Source organism: Amblyraja radiata, chromosome 27 (genome assembly GCF_010909765.2).
Source record: "Amblyraja radiata isolate CabotCenter1 chromosome 27, sAmbRad1.1.pri, whole genome shotgun sequence".
Lineage (NCBI taxonomy): Eukaryota > Metazoa > Chordata > Chondrichthyes > Rajiformes > Rajidae > Amblyraja > Amblyraja radiata.
The window spans coordinates 7677743-7696524 of NC_045982.1; the positions used below are offsets into that span (position 1 = coordinate 7677743).

Sequence of the window (18782 nt, forward strand, 5' to 3'; positions counted from 1 at the left end):
AAGGAACGTGTCAAAATGTTTGCACTTAGGCTGACATGGCGCCAGAGACCAGGGTTCGATCCCGACTCCGGGTGCTGTCTGTACAACGTTTGTGCGTTCTCCCCGTGACCTGCGTGGGTTTTCTCCAAGACCTGTGCTTTCCTCCCACATTCCAATGACATACAGGTTTCTAGGTTAATTGGCTTGGTATAAATGTAAACTGTCCTAGTGTGTGTAGGATAGTGGTAATGTATCGGGGTCGCTGGGCGGTGCGGACTCGGTGGGCCAAAGGGTCTGTTTCCGAGCTGTATCTCTAAACTAAACTAGTGGAAACACCTTGACCAAGGGGATGGAGTTGCAAGATTAGGAGAAGGCCATTCAAAACCGAGTAGGAATGCCTTGCAGAAGGTGGTGACTCTGTGGAATTCTCCGCCTCGGAGGTTTGTGAGGTCCAGGTTATGTGGTATTATGGAATAATAGTGTAAGGAATGCCTTTATTTTGTAGTAACCGGAAGGGGGCGCTGCTGCCAGTGGGCAAAGAAAGGGAGAAGAGGAGGAACGACGCACGATCCTTCGACAAGAGGCACGGAGCGAGAAATCTGGAGCCACTCGTACCTGGGGAGGATGTGTGGATCACCGATGCACGAGTCCAGGGCACAGTGCTATCTACACACAATACCCCTCGCTCGTATATCGTCCAGGTGCCTCAGGGCACACTGAGGAGGAACCGGCATCACTTGGTGCCGCTGCAGACCAACAGTGGGGTAGTCGACGCTGATGAGCCACCGGTGGGAGAAGATTCACCTACACCAGAGCCAGCTCCACCAGTGACAACATCACCCAGCAGAGAGGGCCCCACCACAGAGACTGTGCGGACCAGGTGTGGGAGAGAGGTTAGAAAGCCGAAGAGACTTGATTGGTGATTTATTGATTTGTTTTCTACAGTAAAGAAAAAGAGAGTGAAATGTGATTGTGAAATTGTCCTGCTAAACCTGTTACATTTACCTGAAACCTGAGAGTTTAAGTTTTGAAGAACACAGCCTGCTAAAGTAATAGTTCACAGTATGGTAACGCGCAAGTTATTTTATTTCTACTTTGCATGCTTGAAACAGGGACAGATCAGGGACAGGTCTTCCAGCAAAAGGGCAGAATAAACCCCTTAAGGCCTGCAGAGACAAAGGTAGTCCACCCTTTGTTCTCAAAGAAAGGGAGATGTGGTATTATGGAATAATAGTGTAAGGAACGCCTTTATTTTGTAGTAACCGGAAGGGGGCGCTGCTGCCAGTGGTCAGGCTGCAGTGACGGCATCCGGCCTGAAGTTGGCGCTGTGGGTCGTAACCAGATGTGAGGTGGTTACCCCGGGGGGTGTGTGAGGGAATGCACGGGCATGCACACGAGCCTGCTGCTGCTGTACAGAGTTGCTAAATAAAGACAGACTCCGATTACGTCGTTGTACGAGCCTTATTATAAGAATAACTTGACAGGTTACAGGAGGTATTCAAAGCCTGTTCTATATGCAATTTTCTTACGTTCTTACGAGTCTAAAGTAAGGTCCCGACCTGAAACGTCACCTATCAAAGTCCTCCAGCAACGCTGCCTGACCTGCTCAGCTACTCCAGCACTTTGTGTTTTTTCTTACGATCTTATAGCTACTGCAGTAACTAGATGCTTGTTGATTGCAGAGAGCTTTGAGAGGCAGCGCTGGTGTGAAGAGAACAATGTAATATAATTGTTTAACTTTTCTTTGATTTTCTGACACCTTTCAGAAACAGCATTATTACTGATGAACAAGAAAGGATATAAACTTCAATTTCCGAACCCATCTTGTCACAATTGGCGCCATAGTCCTTGTAGTCATCTGCAAAAAGAAAATACACACTAGTTTAGTTTTTTAGTTTGGAGATACCCCGTGGAAACAGGCCCTTCGGCCCATTGAATGCACACTGGCCATCGATCACCTTGTTATCATGTTATCCCACTCTCTCCTCCACTCCCTACACACGTGGCAATTTACAGACCTACAAACCTGCACATCTTTGGGTTGTGGGAGGAAAACCAGAGCACACGAAGAAACTCACACGGTCCTAGGGAGAACCGACCCGAGGTTAGGATCGTATCGGGTCTCTGGCACTGTGAGGCAGTAGCTCTACTTATATGCCACTGTGTTGCCTCATTGTAAATCGTTCCCAAATTAGAAGTTGGAATATCCATGTGTTTCCACAGCCCATGGGCTGCCAGCAAGCTACAGCAACCGCAGGAGCAGCACAGTGGTGCAGCGGTGGAACAGCTGCCTAATGGGCCTGTTCCACTTAGGCGATGTTTTGGGCAACTGCAGGCGACTGCCGCAAAAGTCTGAAAATGTTTCGGCTACAGTGGCGACAATTTTTGCTGTCGTAGGTTGTCATGGGTTGACGTAGGTATTGTCATAGGTTGTCGCCAGGTGAATTCCATTAAAATTAGTCCCTGGCAGTCGCCTAAAGAGGCGCCCGAGTGGGGAAGGCCCAATGCAGCACCAGGGACCTTGGTTTGATCCTGACTGCGGATACTGTCTGTACAGAGATTGCACGTTCTCTCTGTGACCTGTGTGGGTTTTTTCCGGGATCTCCAGTTTCCTCCCACACTCCAAAGACGTGCACGTTTGTAGGTTAATTTGCTTTGTTATAATTGTAAATTGTCCCAAATGCGTAGGATAGCGTTAAAGCCCTGTCCCACTGTACGAGTTCATTCAAGAGTTCTCCCGAGTTTGCCCTGATTCGAACTCGGAGATTTACGGTAATGGCCGCTCGTAGGTACTCGGGGCTCTCGTGGACATTTTTTAACATGTTGAAAAATCTTCACGAGTCTTCCCGAGCTTACCGCGTTTCCCGAGTACCTGCCATTAGCGTTACGAGCCGCAAAGAGACGTCCCCGAGCTCCGACGTACCAGCTGCGTTCATTCTCCGTGCTTACCACGAGTTTGATTTTTTTTTAAACTCGAGAGAGCTCTTGAATGAACTCGTACAGTGGGACAGGGCTATTAGTGTGCGGGGATCGCTGGTCTGCACAGATCCGGTGGGCCGAAGGGATTATTTCCGTGCTGTATCACCAAACCAAACTCTTCATTCAATTATCGTACCTTTTACTGAAAAAGTAACATCGATGAAACCGGAGTACCTTGTAGCAGATCATATTTCAGTGACATCTGGAATCAGGGAGATCCGATGTTGGTTTTGACTTGACTGCACAAGTTCAGGTCAAGAATTCTAATCTCCCCGACAGTTACATCATCACAGCACGGACTGACAGTTTTGGGTGCCACAGAGTAGCTCACCGACAAGTCTTTGGTAAATGTAAACATCTCCTCCAGGTTCACCCAGTTCTCCGTACACCCTCCCTCGATTCTCTCATGTTACAAATAAGCCGCTCAGAGCGAGGGAATTGCCAGCTGGGTAATCTTGCTCTGTGCATTTTGGCTGTACATATCCTTCTTTTTGATTGGAACAACAGTGGGTGTTAAGTGTCGAAACAAGGAACTGCAGATGCTGGTTTACAAAAAAGAACACAGAGTGCTGGAGTAACTCAGCAGGTCAATTCTGAAGAATAATCCCCGACCCGAAACATCACCGATCCCTGTTCTACAGAGACGCTGTCAGACCCGCTGAGTAACTCCAACGCTTCATAAGTGCAGATGTTCTCGGAGCAGAATTAGGCCATTTGGCCCATTATGTCAACTCCATCATTCAATCGTGGCTGATCTATCTTTTCCTCTCAACCCCATGCCCCTGCCTGCGCATCATAACCTCTGAAACCCTTACTAATCAAGAATCTGTCAAGAATCTTAAAAAAACTCAATTTATTTGGCCTCCACGGCTGTCTGTGGCAATAATTTCCTCAGATTCTCTACCCTCTGACGAAAGAAATTCCTTATCTCCTTTCTAAATGAATATCCTTTTAGTCTGAGGCTTTGGCCTCTGGTCCTAGACTCTTCCACTCGTGGAAACATCCTCTCCACATCCACTCTATCCAGGCCTTTCACTATTCGGTAAGTCTCAATGAAGTCTCTCCTCCTCATCCTTCTAAACTCCAGCGAGTACAGGCCCGGTGCCTTTAAACGCACATCGTCTGTTAACACGCTGTGGGCGGCGACTGCGGGTGCTAGGAAGGCCTCGACCACGAGTGAACATCTGGGAAGAACGGAGGGGAGGCTGGCTGGACTATGGTGCCTTCCTCACCTTGGTGCCACTGTGTTATGTTGTGTCGTGGACTTTCTGTGTTTGTGCTTTTTTTTAAATTCTATTTTTATTTTTAATATGTTTTATTATTTATTATTATTTATTTATTTTTATTTTTATGATACTGCCTGTAAGGGAAATTCATTTTGTTGTCTCTAACTGAGACAATGACAATAAATTTGAATACAATACAATACAATACAATACAAAGTCTGTCCTTGGCTGTAAAATGTTTTTGGGACATCCCAAAGATGTGAATGGCACTATTTATGCAAGTTCCTTGTTTTATTGATTAACCAAAAAAAATAATCTGAATATCATAACTATGGGTGGCCTGTGGGGCAGTGGCAGGTTCACTCCCTTACAGCGCCAGCGACACAGGTTCGATCCTGACCACAGGCACTGTCTGTATAGAATTTGTCCCTTCTCCCTGTGATCGCGTGGGTTTCCTCCGAGACCTTCGGTTTCCTCCCACACTCCAAAGATGTACAGGTCTGCAGGTTAGTTAGCATGGTGTAAAAATGTAAATTGTCCCTAGTGTGTGTAGGATAGTGTTAGTGTGCAGGGATGTGCCGAAGGGCCTGTTTCCGCACTGTACCTCAAATCTAAACTAAAAAAGTAAATAGAAGATTCATAATTTATAAGTTATATTGTTATCAAGATTGTCCTGGTTCAGTCTTCAAATTTGCGCAAGGTGGATCTTTTCCATTCCTAGTCTCTACTCCCAATACACTGCCACCTTCAGCTGCTGTTCAATTCATGCTAAAGCAGGCAGGCAATCAACATTCCGTTATTGTGTAGGAAGGAACTGCATATGCTGGTTTAAACCGAAGATAGACTCAAAATGCTGGAGTAACTCAGTGGGACAGGCAGCATCGCTAGAGAGAATCTTATTATACAGCGACACGTCTTACCATCAGTCTTCAAAGCAGCGATCAGCAACTCTATGCATTTGTCACGGATGTTCTCCCCAGTTGACAGGAGAGGAGGAAGAATCGTTGGCGAGGAGAAGGTGGGGGAAGATGGTGAATCCATCGTCACTTTACTGCCACTGCCACTGTTAAAACAGAAACCATGCATCAGAAGACCAATCAATTACATTTCCATATAACCATTACAGCACGGAAACAGACCATCTCGGCCCTACAAGTCCGTGCCGAACACTTTTTTTCCAACCTGCAGCAGATAAGAAAACCTCTCCTTATAAAGCTAATGCCCTTTAATGCAGGCAGCATTCGAGTAAATCTCTCCTGCACCTTCTCCAAAGTCTCCACACCCTTCCTGCAAAACAGGCAACTAGAACTGCACACATTACTCCAAATGTGGCCGAACTAAAGTCCTATAAAGCCACAATATGACTTCCCGACTCTTACAGTCAACGCCTCAACTGCTGAAGACAAGCATACCATAAGTCTACTTTACCATTCTATCCACGTGTTGCCACTTTCGGGGGGCTATGGACTTGGACCCCAAGATTACTCTGTATGACACAGAGTAGGTCACAATGCATCTCTCTCTGTGTTGGAACATTAATGGTTGCACGAGATACAATGAATGGGGAATTCCCCTCTGCAGGCAATGAGCAACTGAAACTATACAATAACTAATGGGCCTGTCCCACTTAGACGACTCTTTAGGTAACTGCCAGGGACTAGTTTTAATGGAATTCACCATTGACACCTGGCGACAACCTACGACAGCAAATAGTCGCCCAAAAAATCGCCTAAGTGAGACAGGACACACTCTAGGGGCAATTAACAATTATACCAAGCCAATTAACCTACAAACCTGGACATCTTTGGGGTGCGGATCAATCCGGAGCTCCCGGAGAAAACACGCGCAGGTCACAGGGAGAACGTACAAACTCTGGACAGGCAGCACCCGTAGTCAGGATCGAACCTGTGTATCTGGCGCTGCAAGTGCTGTAAGGCAGCAACTCTACCGCTGCGCCACCCTGCCGCCCTAGTTCCTCGTTGTTTTTTGAAGGAAGGACAGCAAGTGCATTGCAGAGTTGGTGAGGAGATGCAGATGGATGGATGGATGCAGGGTTGGGAGAAAGGGATTGATCCTGATCGATCATCAATCCCCCTAAGTTGCACAATATAATATGAACAACATATAAGTCTGACCTCTGCAATCACACTCTTACATATCACTCAACCATCTTCAAGGACACAAAATGCTGGAGCAGCTCAGCGGGTCAGGCAGCATCTCTGGAGAAAAGGAGTAGGATCGGTCTGAAGAAGTTTTGACCCGAAAGGTCACCTATTCCTTTTCTCCAGAGATGCTGCCTGACCCGCTGAGTTACTCCAGCATTTTTTGTCTATCTTCGGTGTAAACCAGGATCTGCAGTTCCTTCCTACACAACCATTTTAACACTTCCTTAACACGTTCTGAAAAAGGGTCCCAACCCGAAACGTCGCCTATCCATTATCTCCAGAGATGCTGCCTGACCCACTGAGTTACTGCAGCAGTTTGTGCCTCTATCTTTGGTATAAACCAGCATCTGCAGTTCATTTTTATTAACGCTTCCTCACTCTAAGGCACAAAGAGTAGTCACATACAGAATAGTGAAAGGCTTGGATAGAGTTGATGTGGGAAAGATGTTTCCACTAGTGGGAGTGGCCACAGCCTCAGAATTAAAGGACGTTTTTTAGGAAGGAGATGAGGAGACATTTCTTTAGTCAGAGGGTGGTGAATCTGTGGAATTCTTTACCACAGAAGGCTGTGGAGGCCAAGTCACTTGATATTTTTAAAGCAGAGATAGATAGATTCTTGATTAGTACAGGTGTTAGAGGTTATGGGGAATGAGGTTAGGAGGGAGAGATAGATCAGCCATGATTGAATGGCGGGGTAGACTTGATGGGCCAAATAGCCTAATACGACTCCTATCCTTTTGATCTTATGACCTTAATTGATGAGTTACCACAAAGAAACATCAGAGAGTCGACACTGGGAAGAATAAACATACTCGTGAGTGAAGAGAATGATATAAGAGAAATGAAACAATGCCCATTTAAGTCTTTATTGCTTTTCTGCTTGAGTGATATGACAATACCTACCTTTCATCCTTCATAACTGTTGAAGGTTTTCTCGACAGGTCCAAAGTGATCAAAGGTTTGCAGAATAACTCTCTGTGATGCAAAAGAGTTGCACTTTAGCTCTCTTCACTTTAAACCATTCCTTCTGCCTGGGGATTTGACGCCATCGCTGCCTAATTAATACTGTTTTTTTCTAAAATGTACTTCATGGGATTCAATCTGCATCCAAATCAGCCAAACCCCAATAAAAACAATCCAGTTAACTGGTGCAGATTAACATCAGTGTTCATCACAGCCATGACCAAGCTCAACCAAACGTCCAAGAATCTCACAGGTTGGCTGTAAATGGAGGGCCAAAAATTGCTTTGATGAAAGCAATGCTGAAAGATACGTTTCACTGCTAGTTTCACTGTTTGTACCCCTCATCACCTCCTCCACAGCCAACAATGGACCATTGTGAGCTCCTTGGCCGTCGGATCCAGCTCTGATTGGTTCTGTACCATTTACAAGATACAAGAGAGATGTATTCATCATATGTGCCAGATGACACAGTGAAATGAAATTCCCATACAGCCATACAATAAAAATAAGGGACGCAACACTCTATAGGGTTTAACATAAAACATCCCCACACAGCAGGATCAAAGTTTCCCACTGTGTGGGAAGGCACCAAAGTCAGTCTCTTCCTCCATTGTTCCCCGTGGTCAGGGCCTCCCCGTGCCCTCCGCAGTTGCCGCTACGGGCGGCCCGATGTTCAGGACCGCTCGCCGGGGTGTTGTAAGTCCGACGTCGGGGCTGCGGGACGTCCTCAGCGGCGTGGAACCCTCTAGTTTCCCTCTCACCTGGCTCTCAGTTTGAAGACGGGTCTCGACCCGAAAAGTCACCTATTCCTTTTTCTCCAGAGATGCTGCCTGCCCCGGCTGAGTTACTCCTGCATTTTGTGTCTATCTTCGGTTCCTTCCTACGCACTGGAAGAGTCAATCTCTGTGAATTTTCAGAGACGACTCGTTATTTCTGAGTGTTTCCAGATTTTCCGCTTTTATTATCCATTTCCAGCATTATGTTAGTCTCCATCATCGCCCAGGGCAGCATCGCCCAGGATGCCACAGCAGTAGAGTTGTTACCTCACAGCACCAGGGACCCTTGTTCAATCCTGACTACAGGTGCTTATCTGTGGGGAGTTTGTACGTTCTCCCCATGACCTGCTTTGGTTTTAAACCGGGTGGTCCGGTTTCCACCCACTATCCAAAGACGTACAGGTTTGTAGGTTAAATAGCTTGGTATAAATGTAAATTGTCCCTACCGTGTGTATGATAGCGTTAGTGTACAGGAATCACTGGTCGGCGCGGACTGTGGGCCAAAGGGCCTGTTTCCGATCTGTATCTCTAAACTAAACTAAATCCTCAATTCTGGTGGCCATATCTTGGCAGACTGGGGACCCAACTGCAGTAATCCCCTCTTGAACAAATGCACCTCTACATGGCTTCTAATGCCTGCATTAATAAGCTGCAAGAACCTAACTTATTATTGTATGCGAAGCATTTAAAGATGGTTTAGAGGAACCTATTGGGATGTTTCATGCAACTAAACGTCTTGCATCCTTTCTCCGAAGTATTAGACTTGAAATCAAGAGATCACTGAAGGTCAATATTGGTTGCAGGTCAAGTGAGGACAAGACTCAAGCACCGGTCCTCAATGTCTAAGCTTATAGAGACAGAAGAGGCGGAGTTGGCTGGCAATCGGGAATATGAGCTCCAATAGTGTTGTGTCATCGGGATGTGTCGACAGAGGACTCTCCTTGCACGAGACAAGCACCAACAAATCATTGAAATGAATTTAGTTTAGAGATACAGCGCGGAAACAGGCCCTTCGGCCCACCGAGTCCAGCGATCCCCGCACATTCACACTACCCTACACACACCAGGGACAATTCTTTACATTTATACTGAGCCAATTAACCTACAAACCTGTACGTCTTTGGAATGTGTTGGGGAAACCGAAGATCTGGGAGAAAATCCACGCAGGTCACGGGGAGAAAGTAGAGACAAGCACCCGTAGTCGGGATCGTAGCCGGGTCTCTGGTGCTGTCAGGCAGTAACTCTACCGCTGTGTGGCAGGATTCCCACACCAACATCCACTCCCCCCACCCACACTTTACTGCTATTAAGTATTCGGTTTCCCATCTGATTATCTCTGCAAGGCTTCAGTAATAAAAGTTTGCTGAAAGCAAAGGGATTGGAATAATGGGGATGGCAGAAGCCTTGAATAAGCACACTGTTTATGGAGAACAGATGGCAGCAAAAACAAACCCCTGCACATCACGAGGAATAGCAAATCACTTCATTGTCCAATTATTCATGAATAAATTTAAATGCCTTTTTTTTTTAAATAAATTTGCATCGGTTTGAAAGGCGACCACCAATTTTACAACAAAGGGGTTGACAGCTTGTATTCCTCACAATGAGAAAGAAGAGGCATTATACACTACTGCCTTCGTCTTAGAGGTGAGACTTAATAATTAAAGTTACAGTATAAATGCATTTGACTGGACACATGACATTAAACTAATCTAAACTGCACTAAACTAATTTGTTTTAACAATATTAGCATTGTGTCATTGTTTCATTAAAAGCTTGGTCAAATAATTTAAAATTGGCACCCTGCTGTTTTAGTCAAGTTATTTACTATCTCTCCTCTTTGTCTGTGGAGTTCTTCCTTGATGCTGGAGAGAGGGTCATCGGTGACATAGAACTTGAGGAATCTTTCCTGTGGATAGATACATCACATCACATACAAGGCATTGAAGGCTATAGTGCCAGTGCACTAGTGTCAGCAACTGAGTTTAGTATAAGAGGGAACTGCAGATGCTGGTTAGGACAGGCTAGATGCAGGAAGATTGTTCCCGATGTTGGGGAAGTCCAGAACAAGGTAGGTATGTTGCAAAGCCTACCTGAAGCGTCGTTGAAAATCTGTCGCTGCGGGTGTGCGCGATTTTGGCGCCGTTTAGAGGGGGCGGGTTTAAAACGCGATTTTCTCTAAGCTGTTCAAATCGAAGATGTTCAGCCTAGTTAATTATTAACGAAAAATCGCTGGAAGACCCCGTCGCAAAAGCTATTATTAGTTTTAAAGGCCTCGTATAATAGTTATAGTAGTTTAAAAATCAATCTCTAAACCCGCGACCGCCAGCAACCGCAGGGTCCCATAGAGCAAACCACAGAAGGTATGTAGCTTATTTTTACATTAAAAAGGGCTTCTAAAGATCCCTTTATACAAAGTTTAATATTGCGAGTAGCTCATTTTGGGCCCATTATATCCCGCAGTATTTTTCTGGGCATTTGGGGCACAAATCTACCGCAATGTGAACGTTCTAAACCAGCGCGTTCCACAGGGACCCACTGGAAAGCTGATTTAAATGGACATTTATTTACAGCAATTGAGCACTAAATTCCTTCCATTTGATCTATAAATTAATGTAAATGAGATTTAAAAATCATGTTTTATTGTGAATTATTTGTGAATATTATTTCGACATTTAGGCTATTTAAAAATGTTAATCATTTATTAAGAAATGGATAGATGTTTAGATCTAGTAATTGAAATCTGAAATTAGCTACAATTAGGTAACTAACTAATTATATGCTTTAATTTCAGGTCATCCAAGTAAGATTATTTTATATTTGTTTCAGAATGCTTCACTCTATGATAACTGAAAATTTCATTCAGTTCTCTTAATTTTTAAGAAAGTTATGGGCTTTTGACTGTTCACGATCACAGCTTTTTTGTTATGTCCATAGAAAATCAATAGGGAACAAGATGCTCATTTCCGAGTATGAAAATGGCCATAACTTTTTAAATACTTGAGATATGAAAGTGAATTAGGTGTCAAATTAAACTTATTTTATTTACAGACTTGATTTTTAAAATCTCAAAATTTTGTAACATTGCTAAACAAGGGGTCACAGTTTAAGGATAAAGGTGAAATCTTTTAGGACCAAGGTGAGAAAAAAAATTTTTACACAGAGAGTGGTGAATCTGTGGAATTCTCTGCCACAGAAGGTAGTTGAGGCCAGTTCAATCGCTATATTTAAGAGGGAGTTAGATGTGGCCCTTGTGGCTAAAGGGATCAGGGGGTATGGAGAGAAAGCAGGTACAGGATACCGAGTTGGATGATCAGCCATGATCATATTGAATGGCGGTGCAGGCTCGAAGGGCCGAATGGCCTACTCCTGCACCTATTTTCTATGTTTCTATGCTTCTAAACCGAAGATAGACACAAAAAAGCTGGAGTAACCGGGACAGGCAGCATCTCTGGGGAGAAGGAATGGGTGACGTTTCGGGTCGAGAGCCTTCTCCAGACTGGTTAGGGATAAGGGAAACGAGAGATATAGACAGCGATGTGGAGAGATAAAGAACAATGAATGAAAGATATGCAAAAAAGTAACTATGATAAAGGAAACAGGCCGTTGTAAGCTGTTTGTCGGGTGAAAATGAGAAGCTAGTGCGACTTGGGTGGGAGAGGGATTAGGTAGCCCTGGCATTCCCACTCTCTCTATCCCTCCGCCACTGTACCTTGCGATTAGTTTAGAGATACAGTATTGGAACAGGCCCTTCAGCCCACCGGGTCTATGCCGACCAGCGATCCCCGTACACTAGCACTATCCCACACACTAGGGACAATGTGCTTTTTTTTACCGAAGCCAATTAACCTGAAAACCTGTACATCTTAGGAGGAAACCAGAGCACCCAGGGAAAACCATGTGGTCACAGGGAGTACATACAAACTCCGTACAGACAGCACCCGTAGTCAGGATCGAACCTGGGTCTCTGGCGTTAAGGCAGCAACTCTACCGCTGCGCCACCGTGCTGCCCCCATTATACTAACATAATTAAATGCAACACTAAACCCAAAATCTCAAAAAGAGAGTTTTCCATCCTCCATTCTATCTACTATTTATTTAAGGAATGGTCCCAATTCCATTTAAAATAACCATCCAAATTTGTGCTGGTACCTTAACATCCTTTGTGCAGGCACTATCTGTTATCCCCGATCTTGCATTCACTTCAAAATTGTACCATTTAGTTCACATTGCTTTTCCTCATTCTCAACAAAAACATAACAACTTCACATCCCTCTGCTCTAATTTTTCACTGCCAGATATCTTACTGATTCACCAATCTGTTACATCTGAAGTCTGTACTCAGATGTTTATCACACCAACATTTTTCATCCTCTGCAAACTGTTGATCATTAATATTGATTGTTGTAGAGGTCCGGGTTATTAAAATGCATGATTTCGACTACTAGGCTTACCATGCACGCTCGCATCTAGTCTAAAACCCCAGTGCTCTGCTTTCTATCAAAAGGCCTGTGACCATTAAAAGGGCAATCAAAATATTCAAAGCTGAAGTCCACCGATTCTGTTATGTATGGATGTCGTCAAGGCATATAAGGAAAAGACGGGCAAATGGAATTAGGTTTCAGATGAACCTTGGTGTAATTGATTAGAAAAATAAGATTGAGTAAATGGATGGGCCATTCTTATGCATGTTATTTTTAAGTACTGAGCAAGTCGGACTTACTGTATGCACTTGATCAGATTTTGCCTTACACTAAACCTTATTCCCTTAATCATAGAAACAGAAAATAGGTGCAGGAGTAGGCCATTCGGCCCTTCGAGCCTGCACCGCCATTCGATATGATCATGGCTGATCATCCAACTCGGTATCCCATCCCTGCCTTCTCTCCATACCTCCTGATCCCTTTAGCCACAAGGGCCACATCTAACTCCCTCTTAAATATAGCCAATGAACTGGCCTCAACTACCTTCTGTGGCAGAGAATTCCACAGATTCACCACTCTCTGTGTAAAAAATGATTTTCTCATCTCGGTCCTAAAAGACTTCCCTCTTATCCTTAAACTGTGACCCCTAGTTCTCCAACTTCCCCAACATCGGGAATAATCTTCCAGCATCTAGCCTGTCCAACCCCTTGAGAATTTTGTACGTTTCTATAAGATCCCCCCTCAATCTTCTAAATTCTAGCGAGTACAAGCCGAGTCTATCCAGTCTTTCTTCATATGAAAGTCCTGCCATCCCAGGAATCAGTCTGGTGAACCTTCTCTGTACTCCCTCTATGGCAAGAATGTCTTTCCTCAGATTAGGAGACCAAAACTGTACGCAATACAATCATGTATCTATGCACTGTGTATGGCCCGATTGCAATCATGTATTGTCTTTCCGCTGACTGGTTGCCACACAACCAAAGCTTTTCACTGTACCTCGGTACACGTGGCAATAAACTTAAGGCATGGAGCTCCAACTGTAGCTGAATGAGACAATTTTCCTGCAATGTCGAAAATGGCTAACAATGTGTTCCCTACCTGTGCCGGTCCTGGTTCCCATCTGTACAACTCTTCCTAGATTTGGGAACCCCTGCTGAAGGGAACCCCTGACAGGTACCTTGGTGTGCAGCTTGACAGTGAGCTGGACTGGAAGTGTCATATGGTGGCGGTGTACAGGAAGGGACAAAGCCGACTGTATTTTTTAAGGAGGCTGAGGTCATTTAACATCTGCCAACCCCTACTGTGCAGTGTCTACCATTCAGTGGTGGCCAGTGCTCTGTTTTTTGCTGTGGCCTGTTGGGGAGATGGCGCCCGCATAGCGGACAAAGACAGACTGGACAAGCTGATCAGGAAGGCCGGCTCAGTGGTCGGGGCTGAGCAACGAACGGTCCAGCAGGTGGCAGAGGCCAGAACTCTGAACAAACTTTGTTCAATAATGACCAACCCCACTCACCCACTCCATACCCTGAAGGTGATCAAGAGCAGCATCTTCAGTCAGAGACTGATTGCACCAATGTGCAAAACTGAGAGACATAGGAATGCACATAAATAACTGCACTTTTTTTCATTAATTGTATTTTAACTTGTATTTTAACGTATTTTAACTTGTTAAGTATGGAAGCTATTTGAGGAAATGTGTGGTGTTATGTCTGTCTTGAAGCTGTCGTGGCACTGTAATTTCCTGTAAAGGATTATTAAAGGTATAATCAATCAATCAATAATCAATCAAGAAGCCTTGGAACTGATCAAATCTTGCCTAGAAACCAAAGCCAGAATCCAAACTATTAATGGATAGGCCGCATTCCAATAAACTCGAGATAAACTCTGAACACATGGATTCTAAACTAACACACGTTAGGGAGCTGCCTCGCAGTGCCAGAGACCCTGGTTCAATCCTGACCTCGGGTGCTGTCCCTGTGGAGTTTGCACGTTCTCCCTGTGACCTCGCGGGTTTCCTCTGGGAGCTACGGTTGGTTTCCTCCCACATCCCAAAGATGTGAGGGTTCGTAGGTTAATTGCCGTCTGTAAATTGCCACCAATGTGTCCCTAGGGGGTGGATTAGAAAGTGTGATAACATAGAACTAGTGTGAATGTGTGATGGACGGTCGGCATAGACTCGATGGGTCGAAGGGGATGCTAAGAGGCTGCAGGATGACTTGAATAGGTTGGGTGAGTGGGCAGAAGCATGGCAGATGCAGTATCATGTGGATAAATGGGAAGCTATCCACTTTGGTGGCAAGAACAGGAAAGCAGATTATTATCTGAATGGTGTCAGATTAGGAGAAGGGGAGGTGCAACGAGACCTGGGTGTGCTTGTACATTAGTCACTGAAAGTAAGCAGGCAGGTACAGCAGGCAGTGAAGAAAGCTCATGGCATGTTGGCCTTCATTGCGAGAGGATTTGAGTTTAGGAGCAAGGAGGTCCTAATGCAGTTGTACGGGGCTCTGGTGAGACAGCACCTGGAGTACTGCGTGCAATTTTGGTCTCCAAATTGGAGGAAGGACATTATTGCTATTGAGGGAGTGCAGAGTAGGTTCACCCGGTTAATTCCCGGGATGGTAGGACTGACATATGATGAAAGAAGGGGTCAACTGGACTTGTATTCGCTGGAATTTGGAAGGATGAGAGGGTATCTTATAGAAACATATAAAAATTTTAAGGGATTGCACAGGCTAGATGCAGGAAAAATGTTCTCGATGTTGGGTGAGTACAGAACCAGGGGTCACAGTTTAAGAATAAGGGGTAGGCCATTTAGGGCTGAGATGAGGAACAAACTTTTTCACCCAGAGAGTTGTGAATCTGTGGAATTCTCTGCCACAGAAGGCAGTGGAGGCCAATTCACTAGATGTTTTCAAGAGAGAGATAGATAGAGCTCTTAGGTCTAAAGGAATAAGGGATATGGTTAAAAAGCTGAAACGGGGTACTGATTTTAGATGATCAGCCATGATCATATTGAATGGCAGTACTGGCTCGAAGGGCCGAATGGCCTACTTCTGCACCTATTTTCTGTGTTTGTGTGGGGGGGGGGGAAAAAAGTTTCCCTCCTCGTCCTAAGCATTTCTTACAACTAAGAGTTCTAAGTGTTTACAAATTCACTTGCCGTCATTATTGCCATCTGGTCAGTGTACAACAGTGCTTGCCTTACCGCTCCTTGTATTTTTCCTTCGAGTGTTTCCGGGATTCTAGCACCACCGCCGATGACCGGTCCCTCTCACCCTCTTTCCCTGAAGATTTCTCCGCCTTGTGATCGACTGAAATTTCCGTGGCTGAAAAAGGGTGGGAGGTAAAAGCATTATCAATACGCTTAAAGGTTCCTCCTTGGCACTCACAGAAGGCAATAGGATCACTTATGCTCATAATCCGGAAATCCAAGATAAGACTACAGGCACTCCCAACAATCACTTTCATGCCTAAAACCTGTGAAGTACATGGTGACGATTGGCAGCAAGAAATAGCGGAAACAAAAATTTGACAATAGGAAGTTAAAATATTTAAATCGAAGAAGTCTCTCAGCTGATCCATTCATTGACTTTATACCTATTTTGAAGAAATTTGGACGTGCATGAATATAAATGGTTTAGAGGGATCTTGGGCCAAACGCAAGCAGGTGGGACCAGTGTAGGTGGACATCTGGGTTAGCATGGGCAAGTTGGGCCGAAGGGCCTGTTTCTGTGCTGTATGACTCTATGAAAGGCACGAATTAATTGTTCACACAAGAACAAAAAGATTAGGCTAATGACGAAACAAGGGAATTACATAGTAAATTGTGAAGGCCATTCATCCCCTTAATTCCCAGACCAAATGTATTTCCTGTCATTTTTAATTTCCTTGCCTGACCTGGGGCTGGCACAGTGGTAGAGTTGTTGTCTTACAGCCCGAATACCCTGGTTTCTGTTGGTACAGAGTTTGTACATTCTCCCTGTGACCACGTGGGTTTTCTCTGGGTGCTCTGGTTTCCTCCCACACTCAAAGATGTACAGGCTGGTAGGTTAATTGGCTTTGGTAAAATAGTCAATTGTCCTTAGTGCGTAGGATAGTGCCAATGTGCGGGGATCTCTGGTCAGTGCGGGCTCGGTGGACCAAAGGGCCTGTTTCCGCACTGTATCTCTAAAGTCTTATAAAGGTCTAACAAAATAATCAGTTTTGAGTTTTTAAATTGACCCTCAACTCAAGTTTCTGGGGGGTAGGGTGGGGTTGAATTCATCCTTCTGTGTTGGTGCTTTTCCTTCACATCTGTCCCACCTCTTTTCATAATTTAAAACTTTTTTTTTCCTTTTTATTTTATTAGAAGTACAGTCATATGGCACCAAAGTGCCTAATATATATTTTCATAATACATTTTATGTACAACTTCTTTTTTTTTTTGTTACATTGAAAAAAGATTAGAATAAGAAAAAGAAGTTAGATAGTAAAGGATAGAAAGATGTGAAATATACAGTGTGTGAAGAAAGAAAACGAGTAAATGAAGAAAGTTGAGAGAGAAAATAGAGAAAAGAAAATAAAATAAAAAAGAAAAGGAGATCATTGTTTATAATCTTGACCGACCCTCGTCCAGTCCTGAAACAGTTCTTTTACAATTGTGTTGCACCATATGATTCCAAAAAAAACGACGAATGGAGACCAACTCGTTATGAATTGGTCTGATTTATCCATTAGGAGGAATCGCATTTCCTCAAGATGAGCTGTGTCCAACATACTTGCAATCCACATTTTAAGCATTGGTATTGATGTACCCTTCCAAAATTTAAGTATTAATTTTTTTGCTATTATTAAACCATAGTTAAGGAATAGATTTTGAGATGTGTTCAATTTATTCCCATCTTCCATTACGCCAAATATAATCATTTCAGTATTAGGTTCCATTCTTGTCTTGAATAATTTTGTAAATATTTCAAAAATATCATTCCAAAATCTATAAAGTTTTATGCAGGAAACTAAGGAGTGTGTCATAGTTGCCTTTTGGGCTAGACATTTATCACAAGTGGCGGATATATTTGGATAAAATTTGTTCAATCTTGTCTTCAGAAAGGGGGCGCTGCACTGGCAGCAGCCTGTCGGCAGCGTGTCCGGTTTTTTTTCAACTTTTTTAATTTTTTTAGTATGTTTAAAAGTCTGTTTTTAATGTTTCTTTGTGTGTTTTGTGTGGGGGTGGTGTGGGGGGGTAAGGGGGAAACCGTTTCGGCCGCCTCTTCCATGGTGAGGCGATTTTTTCAGGTCGCCTCCCCCGTGGCCTAACAGCAAGGATCGGCGCGGACTTTCCCGGAGACGCGCCCGGAGCTTCAGCGGCGGGCGCAGCGTGGACTCTCGGCGCGGAGCGGGTGAGACCTCGCTGGAGGGGAGCACTCCGTTACGCTGGCCCACGGCAGCCGGCAGCCTGAAGCCGCGGTCTGCAGAACTCCAGCTGGTGCGGCGTCTACAGCCCGGGATCCCTCGTGGAGGACCCGGGGGGAAGAAGAAGCTTCCACCGCCGGCCCGCGGCCGTCTTCTACCGCGGGTGCGGCATGGACTTAACATCACCCCAGGAGGGGAGCTTCGACCGCCGGCCCTGCAGACTGCGGTGCTTCCGGCTGCGGCACGGCAGGTACTTTAAAACTTTGACCGCCGGCCTGCGGCCTTCACCAGCCTGAAGCCGCGGTCTCTGGTTGGGAAGAGCCGATCCTGGACTCACCTTGACTTTGACTTTGTCCCTTACCATCTGGACGCCCGCAGCAACGGCTGTGGAGGGTGGAGGTCCCGACCACGGGGGAAAATGGAGGAGGACTGGCCAAGCTCTGTGCCTTCCACCACAGTGATGAATGCTGTGGTGGATGTTTGTGTAAAAATGTTATTGTGGTTGTGTTCTTTATTATTGTACCGCTGCTGGCAACCCAAATACCACCGACCTTGGTTGTGTGGCAATTAAATTATATCAATTAAATTATATCAATTTTTGAATAATATAATCTATGTACAATTTTAAATTGAATTAGATTATGTCTTACATTAATTGAACATCTGTGAATATATATCAAGTATTTTTCCCATTTAACCTTCGTATTTTTTATCATTAGTTCCCGTTCCCACTCTTCTCTAAGTACCTCTGTCGATGGTAGGTCTATATTTAGAATACTATTATATAAATATATTAATTTTTGTGAGTCAGCTTCAATATTCATTGCTTCTTCCAATAAGTCAGGAGTTACTTTTTGATATCCTTGTATATATTTTTTC

General features: G+C 44.6%; 1 protein-coding gene across 7 annotated transcripts in view; it reads right to left on the reverse strand.

Moving 5' to 3' along the window:
* The window catches only part of LOC116988371 (transcription elongation factor A protein 3-like), a 39371-nt gene that overhangs the window by 6839 nt on the left and 13750 nt on the right, over nucleotides 1-18782 (reverse strand). For 2 of the 7 annotated variants that reach the window (XM_033045020.1, XM_033045021.1), the window contains exons 4-10: nucleotides 15718-15838; nucleotides 14303-14328; nucleotides 13611-13671; nucleotides 9920-9997; nucleotides 7253-7324; nucleotides 5105-5247; nucleotides 1781-1837 (exon numbers count right to left, since the gene is read on the reverse strand). In XM_033045020.1, the coding sequence (XP_032900911.1) occupies nucleotides 1781-1837; nucleotides 5105-5247; nucleotides 7253-7324; nucleotides 9920-9997; nucleotides 13611-13671; nucleotides 14303-14328; nucleotides 15718-15838 (558 nt within the window). The remainder of the gene's footprint in view (nucleotides 1-1780; nucleotides 1838-5104; nucleotides 5248-7252; nucleotides 7325-9919; nucleotides 9998-13610; nucleotides 13672-14302; nucleotides 14329-15717; nucleotides 15839-18782) is intronic. The other 5 variants (XM_033045026.1, XM_033045027.1, XM_033045022.1 and 2 more) reach the window with 4 other exon arrangements.